General features: G+C 34.6%; 1 protein-coding gene across 1 annotated transcript in view; it reads left to right on the plus strand.

Annotated features, from left to right (window-relative positions):
• LOC106466231 (protein Wnt-11b-2-like) overlaps nucleotides 1–15,058 on the plus strand; it is a 39,025-nt gene that overhangs the window by 20,188 nt on the left and 3,779 nt on the right. The window contains exons 2-4 of the mRNA XM_022394982.1: nucleotides 3,642–3,880; nucleotides 6,729–7,006; nucleotides 12,002–12,294. Of these exons, the coding sequence (XP_022250690.1) occupies nucleotides 3,642–3,880; nucleotides 6,729–7,006; nucleotides 12,002–12,294 (810 nt within the window). The remainder of the gene's footprint in view (nucleotides 1–3,641; nucleotides 3,881–6,728; nucleotides 7,007–12,001; nucleotides 12,295–15,058) is intronic.

The following is a 15,058-nucleotide window of genomic DNA, read 5'->3' on the forward strand; positions in this document are numbered from 1 at the left end:
TTAATTATAAGCTCTAGAATATTTCATAAAGTTTGTGTGGTTAAATAGGCGGTGTGGTAAGTTGTATAAAACTAGCTGCAAGATGTAGCAGTTATACTGCCATTACGCTTGTAGGGTTTAAGGAGTGGGCTGTCCGAACAGTACACTCGCAATCTGAGGGTCGTGGGCTCGAATCCGCGTCCCACCAAACATGCTCGCCCTTTCAGCCGTAGGAGTGTTATAATATGAATGTTGGTAAAAGAGTAACCCATAAGCTGGCGATGGATGGTGATGACTAGTTGCCTTCCCTCTAGTTTTTCACTGCTAAATTAGGGACGACTAGCGCAGATAGGCCTCGAGTAGCTTTGCGCGAAATTCCGAAAAAACCAAACCGAACAGTACAACGTCTTTGTATTAATTTCCTTTGCGCTTTTACTTCAGTAATGATTATTAGAGTGTACAACACTTTTAGTTTGTTACGATGCACAAAATGTTTTATCGTTTTTCACTCATTGCATAATTTACTTGCTTTTTTTATTAAATCAGAAATCACCGAAGGCATAAAGTTACTTGTATGTTTTCCAGCTATACAGAAATCTGACATCCAGAACATTTCACGCACTTATGGCTTAATGGTTAGGGCGCCCGACTCACAATCTGAGGATCGCGGGTTCGAATCCTCGTCACAGAACATGCTCGCCATTTCAGCTGTGGGGCGTTATAATGTGACGGTCAGCCCCACTATTCGTTGGTCAAATAATAGCCCAAGAGTTGGCGGTAGGTGGTGTTGACTAGCTGCCTTCCTTCTAGTCTATCACTGCTAAATTAGGGACGGCTAGCGCAGATAGCCCTCGTGTAGCTTTGCGCGAAATTCAAAACAAACAAATTATTGAGCCACAGAAACTACAAGAAGATTTAAGGAATTTAATAGAAATGATATAATACATCAAGCAACGCCAAGCGTTGTAGAAATATACCAATATGTTAGCACAGATAGCCCTCATGTAGCTTTGCGCGAAATTCATGTCTAACCCAATTCTAACTCTCGTACTTAACAACATTTTCTTAATGCAAACACAGCTTTCGCTTATACAGTACTTTTAATAAAGTGATGTCTATTATGCGAAATTTAATTTGAAAAACATAATTTGAGATTTCACGACGGTGCCGTCAGTAAAAGAAATAACTGAGTTTGTTGATCAGGTTTCTGCAACTTAATGTTAAAATATAAAGTTTCTTGGTTTGTTTTTTCGGATATTCACACAAAGCTACACAAGAGTCGCTCCTAATTTTGAACTGATAGGCTAAAAGGAAGGTGGCTAATCAACAACACTCATCGTCAACACTTGGGATACTCTAATCGTATAGAGTGATTTGATATTTACTCTTACAACTCACCCATGTTCCTAAGAGCGGAGCGCGATTTTTGGACAACAGGATACAAACCATGGATTCTTGTATTAACACGCTAACCACTAGACCACGTTAAGTTCAAGATATAAGAAAATGCTCGTTTTTGTTTTTTTTTTGCTATATTTTGTTAAGAAAGAATCAATGAATGTTTCGTGTCATTTAGATTGAAATATTTATTTTATCTTTTATGATAAAAATCTCATTATAGAGATCGAAACATCATTCGGCAGTATGCCGCGGGAAGATAGCACCCATTGAAGACTTAAAGCCAGTAATATCAAATGAAGATGAAGAAGATGAATGAATTGACTTTCTGTTCTGGCGCCTTGAGCGTCGTAATGGAGATGAAAAACCTTCATATGGAGCAAAGAATCCTACTTAGTATTGCATGCAAGGCATTGACTTTCTTGGCGCCTTGAGCGTCGTAATGAAGATTCTTTGGGATGGATGAGCTTAGGTTTGCAGCAACATGAAGAACTCTTTGATATTACTGTGCCTTCTATACAAGGAAGAGTGAAAAGAGCTTGTTTCATCTTGATTTGAAATCTGTCAACTGATAAATAGTCAAAGAAATTATGAATGCCCTGTCATATTGTGATATCCTAAGCATTCCTGCGCTATCTGCATTCACGGAATTCTATAGCGAAGAACCAATTGACGGCAGTTCACATGTTATCCAGTTTAATAGACAAAACGTTATTAAATGTTAATCACAGTTGATTACTGACTGGCATATTACTATTTCTTTTTACAGTCTAATAATGGTTTATTTTTATTTCCTACTATTCATCGTAAATTCAATATAATTTATTTTATGCAGACAGTAAGAGTTGAGACGTTGCTATTCAACTCTGTACCCTTACTGAATTTTCCACGACTGCTGACCGGTTTCTCATCTGCTTTTTGGATTTTGTTTGATAGATGGGATATCCCCAACGCTTTGGGGTTCTCTTACCACAAGCAATCTCCGTTATTACTTTTGGATAACGACCGGAAAGTGTGAAGGTTTTTTTTTTAAATATAGTTTTGAATTTATATTAAGTTCATTATTGTTTTATAGTGCTGATCTTGATCGCCTATTTACAATTAATGTAATTGATATAATAGTTTTGAAATTATACCTCTTATTATATATACATATATAACAAAATGTTAAATTATATTGAACTTACGATGGAAAATATACTATACTAGCTTTGAATTTTATAAAGTTCAACCAACTTTAATACGTGATAAGAGCTACAATATTACATTTGTTTCTCTACATTGTTCATTACAATGTATAATTTGTACTTGTTTATTATTGCCTGAGATGTCGTTTGTCATTCTGATAACAATAGATGTATAGAACCTGTTATTAGTATTAGTCTCTAAGAGAAGAACGAACGCCCAAAATATTAACCTGTAAGTGTATTTTATTATTTGTTTTAACAAATCCAACTACTATAGTTTATAACTTGTATGACTGCCTCTCGTACTTGCGCAATTAAAACAAACCTTTTGTTAAAGAAATGTGCAGAAACTATTTCATAACCCGATAATGGATCGTATTGAATTTTATGTGAAATTCGTAAGGACTAGAATACAATTTTTAATTTATTTATTTCAAAGTTTCAGTTTAAGAATCATGGTAAAGTATAGTATATGTAGTACATTCACATGTCAATAACGTCTCAACCACTGCTATGTCTGTCGTATCCCAGCTGGCCTAAAGAGCTCTGGTAATAGGTGAAAGACCTCGTCGGCACTGGCTATAGTAATTATTATGTGGTTGACATATTATTGTACACTCTATTTTTATCCAGAAACTTTTGTTAATAATTAAAAGCGTAGTCTTCTCCCGTTGACGCCATGGCCGTTTGACCCACTCCGGGATCAAGAAGACTAACTTACAGGTTCTCCAGTTTTTATGAATAGTGAGCAGGTTAATTCGAGAAAACGATAATAATAACTAATAATAGACAGTGTTAAAATAAATAAATCAGGTAGTATTAAATAATCATTACCCTAATTGTGATATAAATAAAGTTGCTGAAAATTACACTTCCCCAACTGAATCCAGTTCACACTTTACCAGTTGCTAATATAAATGGCATCTCAACCATTGCTATGTTTATCGTATCCCAGCTGATCTGAAGAGTCCTGGTCTGCACTGCTTATGGTAATTATAGTATGGCTTGATATATTATTAAACACTCTTTTTTACTTTTACTCAGAAGTTCTTATTAATAACATCTTGTTTTTCACAGCGCTATTGGCAAAACAAGAAAGATCTGGGATAAGAAATTCCATTGTGTTCGCGCCCGAAGACAAAAAATCCTGCAGGGAAACCAAGGGCGGCTTTGTAAGCGTAACATGGAACTTATGCCTTTGGTCGTAAATGCTGCCCAGGTGACCATGAAAACATGCCAGAAAACGTTTGAAGACAGGCGGTGGAACTGTTCATCTATTAGTGTTATTCCCAACCTAACCCACGATTTGACTGCAGGTATGCACGTTACCAACCGTTTGTTAATATTATATCGAGTTCTGTTATTTCAGACTTTTACCTGTAGCCATTCTTTTTAACTCATGTTAGCTTATATTCCAGCTTCGGATAAGCGTGTTCTCATACTCTCAATGTGTTATTTCGTATTATTACTTAAGTTACAATCTAACTTCATGTATGTATCTTATAACAATTTACATACGCGTTTAAAGTGTATATATGCGGCTTTAAGTACATACCTTGCAATCATATCTCTGTGTTATTTTGTTTTATTACTAACTAGATTAACATATTACTTGTAACCCTCGCCTTGAGTATCCTGTTTTTGTTACTTCTTACAATGATATAACAAATAACTGCAGTCATCCATCCTAAAACAAACCTCGCATGCTGTTACTCCCTTCCCCCAAAACAACAACAACAACAAACAAACACAGATTCTAACTTCAGGTTTCGCTGTTCCTGTGAATTAATCAGTGCTGTAAATGTTTGGAATAATACATAAGCTATTTCAAATACGCATAGTTTAGTTATCTGTCTGTGATATCTTGTGTCTATATTACTAAATTTACTTACTCTCAAATTTTAGTTATTTAACTTGTGATGATAAAAGGCCTGCTTTCAGGTAAGTATCATGTAATTACTTAACATTAGATTTTTTATGCACTGTGTCAGTGAATTTCAACTATTAAATGAACACTATCTTGCATTCAGACAATTATGGCATATTTGCTTTTTTCATCAACCATCTATTTAATATCGATAGTTTCAACAGCACATTTTGAATTTTCTTGTATAACTGTTATCGTAACATCTACAATATTTTCTACAACCTTGTTTTAATGCAGCTAGTTCATTTTTAAGTTGCTGGTCAACTTCATTGGTATCCTGCCTTACCAATTTTTTAATAAGCTCATGGCTTTGCTTTTCCATTTTTTTTTGTACTAATCTTTCAGTGCTTCTGTGAGTTTTTCTCTTACGAATTTTTACATCTTTGCTGAAATCTCTAAAAATGGTTTCAGTTTGTTTACGATTCCTTAGACTTATTAGTTTTTTCCTGTCATTCACGCTCTTAAAATCATATGTTATGTATTGCACTCTCAACTTGATTCGTTTGAGGTTGGTAAATGACTCACAACTTATCTGAGAAAGGCGATTATTGATACATTTTAGAAATATAAATAGCTTAATTGTAATAAAGTCGCCTGTACGGAAGTTCCTTATTCAATTAGACTTATACACCCAAGTTACACTTTTATACATGCGATAACCTAATCCAAAACGATCTCGATTCGAACTAGGCTTATATTCAGTCTATTTCTGGCTCTGGTTCAAAATATCACATGAGGAAAAATGATCTGGTATTCGTTGAATATCAAGACTACTCAGTGACAGTATTATAACACATAAATAGTAACTACTTTACTTTAAGGACTGTAAGCTTTCTTGCAGGTTATTATCATTAATATTGTCACAAATAACTACTTGCTTGAATCTTGAGAAACTCCGATTATTGACTACAACCTTTTAAAGCTTAAATTATTTCATAACTTTACTCATGAAATTTCATAAAAAGAAATAAAGTATTTTAATGATAAAGTATTAGTTAGTTAAGTTGTTCTTTTATTGTATTCCTTAAACAGGTTTGTTAGAAATTAACTAATTTTTACTTTCTTATTAAAACCTCTTTATGTTTTCAAAAGTTCATGAGTTACTTATCAATAAACACGTTCATAGCTCCTTAAATAACATTTAAAGTCAGGAGTTTGGCTGATAAAAAAATTACTGAAAATCTGAGAAGTAGAAAGTAATTTATAGCATTTTAATACAATAAAAAAATAAAATCATAAGTTTTGAAAAGGAAAATGTAGGAACGAAAATAGGAACCATATAAAAAGTTGGAGAAATGGCATAAATAAACAGAAGACTACATCAAAGAATGTATTTGTTCAATTGATAAGAATCATATAAGAGTTGGCGGTGGGTGGTGATGACTAGATGCCTTCCTTCTAGTATTTCACTACTAAATTAGGGACGGCTAGCGCAGATAACCCTCGTGTAGCTTTGCGCGACATTCGAAACCAAACCAAATCCAAAATAATCATATTCTTCCCCACCTCTTTGCAAAGGGATCGAATCCTTTGGAGTGCTAGTATATCTTAGGATGTCACATGAGTAATGTCAGAAAAAGCTAGTAACAACAATTTACTTGAGGCCTTTGAGCGGTAGGGGTCTTTAAGTATTTCCTAATTTCATGCTTTAGTTGGAAAAACTTTCAATTTTGACAACTGTAAAGGTTTCAACTGAAGTTCAATTATTATGTTGAATTTAAGGATTACTAATTAATTCCTCTTCAGCTCAGTTTCTTATCAAATTGAATTATATTTATTACCCAGTAAATTAGCTAGGTATTATCCCCCCCCCCCCAAAAAAAAACAACAATGTATGACTTCTGTCGGTTCCAAATCACGTTGTCAGCTCACTATATTGACTACTTGGTGTAGCATCATAAGACTGCTTCAACAGCTGGCACAGCTTACGACGTTATAAACAATATTTTCCGGTGTCTTCTACCACAATATTTTACTGTTGTTTATAAAGCATAGGGTTTTATATTTTCTTGAGATTAACTTTAGTAGCTTTATCACATACCTCCTTCATCAGCTAGTCTGGTTCAACATGCTTCAGTTTTTCCCTGAAGTTATTACTTTATTCATAGACAAAACAGTTGATAATTCTTTGTTTCGATTAGATGAGATTTTCCTAACGTTTTGTCGAAGTATCATTATATGCTCATAACATTTTTTGGCATTATCGATAACTTTTCTTTAACTTGTTTCACTTTTAGGTACTCGAGAGCAAGCCTTTGTGTTTGCACTAACGTCCGCTGCTGTTGGTCACACTATAGCACGCGCTTGCAGCTTGGGAACGTTTCTTTCTTGTAGTTGTGGACGCGTGCCTCGCGAACCACCTAACGGAAACTTCAAGTGGGGTGGATGTGCTGATAATTTACGTCACGGCCTTAAGTTTGCACGCTCATTTTGTGATAGTCCTTGGAGGCAGAAGAAGATAAAAGAAACAACAAAGGCTATTATGAATAGACATAATAACAAAGTAGGAAGGCAGGTGAGTAACAGAAGAACCTAGGATGCTACTTCTAATTCTGTAAACAACTGTATAAGGAAACCTTTGTTGTCATATGATGAAAAATTAGACAAACGGCATAACATTAAAGTTATCTCAGGTATCTCACGAATTCACTCTCTTCCTAGCTTAAGAAATATACTTTTGTACTAATAAGAGTTTTTTTCTTACAGGTATGTATTAAGTGCTACTCAGCATAGAAACCAGTTATGTAAAGAAAAAAAAAGACTTACTGTCAAATGGAAGTTAAGCTTATCGTAACGAATGAGACGAAGATGAAACTGGCACCAACTGCTTATCATGGATAACAAAATTTTATTGAAAAGGTAATAGTAACAATGAAGGCTAAAATGAAGATGTTTTACAAGTCTTCCATCTCCACGAAAGCAGTTGGTGCCAATTTTCACATTAGTTTCATCATGGATACACTGTCTAAATCATCACTAACATTAGTTAAGCTCCTTCTGAACATTTTGAAACCATCTTCTCTGTGCATATTACCATTACAGGATAGCATGGTGTTCACCGTATTGTTTTTTTAATATATTGAATAACTACAACAGTATTCACCATGTATGATCTCGTTCATTAATGACACCAACGAGGCTGACACTACGTATCATTTGCATTTCCTTATAATCGTATTGTGAACCCAACTAGAAAGTGATTCCATTAACGTTATAAAGGTTTAGCCCCCAGTGGCACAGAGGTATGTCTCCGGGCTTGCAACGCTAGAAACCAGGTTTCGATACCCGCGGTGAGCAGAGCACAGATAGTCCATTGTGTAGCTTCGTGCTTAACTACAAACGCACGAACGCATAAAGGATTATAAAAAAGTTTACTATCAGAAAACTAAGGACGCATCGCTTTTAAGGAAAACTTCTCATGTAATAAAGAAGTAATGAGACAGTACCTCAGTTTCCAACTATTATAATTGTATTTTATTTTAACATATAGAATTTGCTGTTTTTATAAACTATAAAGTCAGGAAAGCTGGGTCCAGGGGAGGGGATAATACAATTTCTCACTAATTTACGAGTAAGTTATTTAACAAGTAGATATTCAGTTTTTCACATTAAATGATTATTTGGTTTTTGGTTCATGTTTAGGTTTTGGATAGAGAAGTGACGCAAAATTTTCAAATTTACTTCCTTGATATTTTATTATTCTATTTTTTTTTGTGTCCCCCATTGGAACAGCGGTAAGTTTACAGACTTACAACGATAAAATCCGTGGCTCGATTCCCCCAGGTGGACACAACAGATAGCTCAATGTGGCTTTGCTCTGAAAGAAAGAATACTTGTTTTTGATACTCTTAAGCCTATTTACACGGTTGCATGGCCAGGTGGATAAGGCGCTCGACTCGCAATTTGAGGGTCGCGGGTTCGAATCCCCGTCCCACCAAACATGCTCGCCCTTTCAGCCGTGGGGGCGTTATAATGTGACGGTCAATCACACTATTCGTTGGTAAAAGAGTAGCCCAAGAGTTGGCGGTGGGTGGTGATGACTAGCTGCCTTCCCTCTAGTCGTACACTGCTAAATTAGGGACGGCTAGCGCAGATATCCCTCGTGTAGCTTTGCGCGAAATTCAAAAACAAACAAACAAACTTACACGGTTTTTCCCATCATGATGCCCTCTATTATTATTGACAAATTACAGCCTTCTCTTTCCATCCATTAGATCTCTGAATTTATCAGATACCACAAGCTTGGTGTTAAGTTCATCATGAAAAAACAAGCCTTTTATGGAAAGACGGTATTCTTGTCTCATTTCACTTACTCGTGTTCACACTGCACTCTTCCATCTTTTTTTTTTAGTACTCTCTTGCAAGAAATTCTGGCCTACTTAACAGCCTTACACGTAATGTTGACCTCTATATTTCAAATGACGAGATTAACACACTTTAGGAAGCAGAGCTTTCTTTTTCTGTTCATGCTGTTTATCGGATTACTCCTCGTAAAACCGGAGCGGTTATTACTTTTCTCAAAATTGTGGTCAACTCTGATCTGTTAGTAGAACATCTCTTTCACAAAGGCCTGTTTTTTGGATGCTTTTACTTTACAATGCAAAAAATAATACGTCTAACACACTGAACATCTCTTCATTCCGTGACAATTTATTTTTTTCCCTTTTAACACATGCTAAGCCAAAAATTTAGATATCCAGTAACATCCTTACTGTCAATTAGTGGAGACCGGGTCTTGTTGACCACAGAAGCAGGTTGACACAATGCCTATAGCTTTCATATGCTGAAGTTGGTAGCCTTGATATCATGACTACTAACACATCGAAACACGTATCACTTGCTGTTTTAGTTTCATCGTTATCTGTCGTGTGTAGGACTCCTGTCTCTCTCCACTTTGACCATTTGCTTTAACATACATCTGGTTAATTAAACAAATGTTTATTACTTTCCTGGTTCTTTATAAAAGTTCGCTGTGATTAAGTCTTCGCTTTTCATTTTTTACGTGTCAAATGAGCACCTTTGGCTTCAACTTAAACATCTGCCAAGCAGTTTAGTTAGTTTTCACTCCAAATGCCGGACATAGCAACAGCACTGTTTCATTACTAGCAGGTTCTCGTTCATTCTTTTTTTGGGGGGGGGGGAGGTCCTTCTACGTTACATGATGATATTATGTGCAATAGCTAGTATTGACACATTGTATATAGTTTACAGTTAGTCTTCTAACATTGTTCACAAAACGTATCATATTTTTTTCAGGCAGTCATATCGTACTACGGAAATCACACAGTATGTGTGCACCATGTTTTCAGTTATTTTAATACTAAAACTGATCACTTCTTCATAAGGCGCGCAACCATGAGTTTTTAAGAAAAAGGCTCACTCTAAATCCACCAACTTATAAGTGATATGTTACAACTGATAAATTTCTTTTGTACATACTATAATGGTTACTGGGCGAATAACGAAAACGTGTTTCTCATTGTTTTCAAGTAGTTCAGACTAGAGATAAGTATTCATCTATATAAATACGACTTTTCTTACTATACATATAACTTGCACAAATGTTAAAAGTTTATGACTAAAGGGAGGGATCGAGCTCCCAAGACCTTCCTTTTGTTGCGCACATGGTTCTTTATTTTGCGAAAGATAGCTAGCAATATGATATCCTGAACTCAAACTTACTCACTTATAATTTATTTCTATATTATTCAAGACTCAGAAGTATTTCTAAACTTTGGTTATAAGTAATCTCGATCGCTTGAAACCAGTACTTTGAAGAACGTAGCATTTATGTGGCAACTTTCAACTTTAAGATATAAATGTCTTCTCATTAATTTGTTTGACCATAGCATCTTTAAAGATAACCTTCTCAGCTTGTTGGCACGTGTATTCTCATCAGAATACGCAATGGTCATTTTGCAATTACTTTTTTGTGATTGGTGGAAACAAGGGAGGGACACGATACCTTCTTTGTGACTTGGTCTAAGTTTTTTGCCAGTCTCGTCAAGTCAACCTAGTTCCGGCTTTCGGACAATTAAGTGTTGGAGAATCTCACAGTTTTGTCCAAATGAAATGTAGTTCGCTGTTACTAAATGTAGTCGAGTATGTGGTTTAGTGTTTATTTTTCTGTCTTTCTTTTGTGCTATTGGTCTGTTAGAGATATATATATGTAGAGTTAGAGAACCAAATGCACATCATTTATGTTGATTTTAATATGAATTTCAATCTTGTGTCTAAAAATGAGTCTAAAATAGCCACATTGTTCAGCTACACGATGATTATCACTTTTATCTTTAAAATCTATAAAATAATACCAGTTGAATCCTATCGTTTCTTTTGCTATTGCGGGGTTTGCCTGTGTCTAATTCTCTAAACGAGTGTACAACAGTAACAACTACTCTTAAGAGTGATCAATTATTTCTCTTCTGACTTGTAGCTCTTATATAACCACACATTCTTAAGCGTATTGGAGTATTTGGCTATTCATAATGATTATACATGTACAAGGTCGTCTGTCAACAAATTAGACCATATATATATATATATACATATATATATGATTATACATATACGGGTCACCTGTCAACAATTAGAGAACTGAACAGATTTTATATATGAATAGCCAAATACTCCAAAACGCTTAAGAATGTGTGGTTATATAAGAGCTACAAGTCAGAAGAGAAATAACTGATCAGTCTTAAGAGTAGTTGTTACTGTTGACAGCTCAAGTGTCATGATGTAATTGTTGACAAGTGATCCATATATGTATAATCATACAGCTCAAGTGTCATAATTCAATTGTTGACAGGCGATCCGTACATGTATAATTATTAGAGCTGATACGATAAGTATCTAGATACAAAAGTTTTATGAACGTTTGTTGCAAAGTTTGACAGTCTTGTCTGTAATTTATTATCTATGTTACTAACATTGTTTTGCTACAATTTGAAGTAATTCTAGAAAGAAAAAAAGAATAATTTTGATTTATTTTGTATTTTTTATGGTGTTTACGAGGCTGGTCAAACTGACCGACTTCACATAAAATTAGGGTATTGAATATAGCAGATAAAATATGAAGATTTCTCGAAAAGTAAGTTGGAAGTTTATTTCGGAGATTTTAGAGATTACACAAAAGAAATTTTTAATTTTTAGATGGAGAAAAGTATTTTTAATCTTAACATAAAAATCGCTTTACAATCGGAGCAGTGACTACTTTGACACCATATAACAAAACATTAATTTTTTAGCAAACATACTTTACTAGAAATTTTGATTTTTTTCTGTACTAAAGACTTATAATGTTTACTGAAAGCTTGCCAAATTTCGTGAAGATATATAAATCATATTCTATCGTATCGGACGATGTATCGATACAATCGTATCACGGCTTCACGATACGATACTCGTATCGTATCGCTGTATCGTGCCACCCCTAATAATCACACAGCGCAAGCGTTATGATGTGTCTGGTTATCCTAATATGAAAACTGATCATTTTATTTTCTGACAGATAGCTCGTAACAGTGTGACTACACAGTGTAAGTGTCACGGTGTGTCTGGCTCTTGTAATATAAAGACATGTTGGAGGGCTCTTCCGAAGCTTCTAGAAGTGTCTGAGTTCCTAAAAAGGAAATATTACATCGCTACAGAAGTTGTCAGCCAGAGGAGAGGGGAACAGCAAAAACTGATTCCAGCCAATGGTCAAATGGGAATGTATGGGAAGACCGATCTGATTTTTATCACCAAATCTCCAGATTACTGTCTACCTAATTCAAAAGTTGGATCTTTGGGCACTAGAGGGCGGTAAGTCGAGATTCCTACTACGCTTATGAAACTAATTAATTAACACGTAACTAATTTCAAATATAAAATCCCTTTTTTAGCTTCATGTTATTTTGTGACGTACGATCCATATTTTTATATTATAATTCTGTAACGAGATTATATTCAAACATAACTTTGTAGGGTTTGATATTCTTACTTGTAAAATCCAAATCAATAATTCTAATTTACATAACAATTTTGTTTTAACAGCGTCCCTGAATAAAATCGTTTTCGTGCTGTTTGTAGATTATGAAAGGTTTAACCTGTTGAAAATCCCCACTAATTGTCAATTGGTTAAATGTAGTTACAGATATTTTTAGTTAAGACGTTTTATTTTATTATGAACAAACCAATTCTTCTGCTGTAAAATAGTTTCATTTGAGCTTTATACGTACTAGTTAAGTAATAGTTTTAAGCGTACTTGTGTGGGAAGTCGAACAGATGTAAGGGTGTGAGAACGCTGTTTAATGTAGCAATGGTTTAAGTTTATTGAAGAGTAAAAAGGAAAAAAAAGAGGGACCCAAAAGGAGTTGTACGTAATTTATTTTAGGCCCTGTTTACGTAACCTAATTCCCACAAACAAAATACAGTATTACATTTTACCTAATTTTGGATTACAAGATGAAAATATTTGGTTCTCAATTATTTAATATCCATGGTGCTGCATCTTTTCTATGTTGTTAAGAGAAAAAATCATGTCTTATTATCCTATTGTCTTTCCTTGTACCTACTGTTACCAAATATTGCCCTGCAATAGCGTATTAAAACAACAAATACATCTGTCACTCTTGTGGATCGTAATATGGTACCAAAAATAATTATGTAGTGGTAATTTTAATGACGTAAAATATACATCTGAGACGTTATTGAGACAGATAACACAACAAGTATTTAAAATGACCATTATTGTATATCAACCATGATGTAATGTTTATGATAATTAACATTTGTTTTATAAGATTTTTCTTTGGTCGTTTCTTTCCGTTTTTCTTAAAGGTTTGTTATTACTTTTTGTCACTGATTTGTATTTAACATATGACCAACGCAAGAGTGTATGCAGGTTTCGAGACTAAAGAATGTAACGTGATGGGGGAAATATTTCAAATGTTATCAATCATTATTATTATTATTATTATGACAGACGAGGAGGTTCGTACTTCTGTTTGACAAGGCATAAAAAGAACTTCAGGTGATGAAGATGTCTTTTCTCACTATCGTTCCGATTGGTGATTTTGCGACTTTTGTTATTAGCGTTACAATAGATAGCCGTGTCTTCACGTTTTTATGAGAAGGTTTGCCAGCGGCAAAATGGTTTAACCAATCCGGAGAATACATTCCTCTTTATCTAATTCTGCCTTCAAGGTAATGGTAACCGAAAATAATGAGCGTTTTCATTCCAGGCATTACATAAACTGAAGACAAGACTCCATTCTTGACGTTTCTCAAGCGAAAATTTCTTGCTTCCGTTCAGCAGGTGTTTTAATGAATGCAACCAGGTGCAAGCACATTTAGTGTGCGTTGTAAAAAGTAGGCCTAGGTAACATTAGAACCAATATAATCAACTACTTTCTTTCCTTTTTTTATTCTTCTCCTTTAGCATCAAGTGCACAAACGCTATTATTGCATTCTTTTGTTCCAATTGAAAGTTTTTGAATTAACTCGCAGGTGTTCCCGAGAGAAATATGTACTATCTTGTCGAATATTTGAACACTCATTAATACAATCCTTACTGTCAGATGGGAAGCCAAAAAGCTTAAAATTGCTATACGGATTATGTATACAGAAGCAAGCTAATTGTGTCATTTGACTTATAAGCATTTTCTTTTTCATTAACAGACTGGATTCACTAAGTACATCCAAGTTTGTTTGTTTTTTTCTAGCTTAATCAGACATGTCAAAAGCATGTTCGTATTTTTCTCTGACCTTGAATTCTTATACCTTAAAGTGTGCTATAAATGTTCGTATGAGCCGTAAAATATATAACAACTCATCGTGCAGAGCCACAAAATTTAAACAAACTTGGCGGGCTGCAGAAGTACAGCATTTATTCGAGCGTGGTGGGCTACAGAATTATCACATTGTTGAAGCTTTGTGAGCTACAGAACTCTTAAATCTTATTAGCTTGTTCAACTACAGAAATATAATTTTACAAGCTTGGGGTAGTAGAGATTGACATCATTTTTAACATATTGTTGATCAAAAGAAATACAACATTTTTAGATGGTTGGTCGATTACAGAAAATGTATCACAAACCCAGGAGAAGACGTATTATCAGTGTACCATCTTTAAAGTAAAGATATGTATTATCAACGTAATATCACTACGTTATTGATACCAGACTTATCTGAGTATATTATCATGTAGCATCGCTAAACTTTGATCATATGTATATTTTCATTAGATTCAGATTATGTATATTCATTTTCTCAGTATATTCTGTGATCCAGTTTTGTATTCTATTTCTTTTATCCTGTTTGGACAACTTTAATCTTTAAAGTTCGTCATTTTAATTGTATTTTTTGTCTAATTTATGTCTGAAATTTTAGAAGAACGACAACTGTTGATTATTCTAGGAATATAGTTACATTCATAGTTGTCTGCATACTTTTTTAGCATCGCCCGGCATGGCCAGGTGGATAGGGCGCTCGACTCGCAATCTGCGGGTCACGGGTTCAAATCCCCTTCACACCAAACATGCTCGCCCTTTCAGCCGTGGGGGCGTTATAATATGACGGTCAATCC

Source organism: Limulus polyphemus, unplaced genomic scaffold (genome assembly GCF_000517525.1).
Source record: "Limulus polyphemus unplaced genomic scaffold, Limulus_polyphemus-2.1.2 Scaffold73, whole genome shotgun sequence".
Lineage (NCBI taxonomy): Eukaryota > Metazoa > Arthropoda > Merostomata > Xiphosura > Limulidae > Limulus > Limulus polyphemus.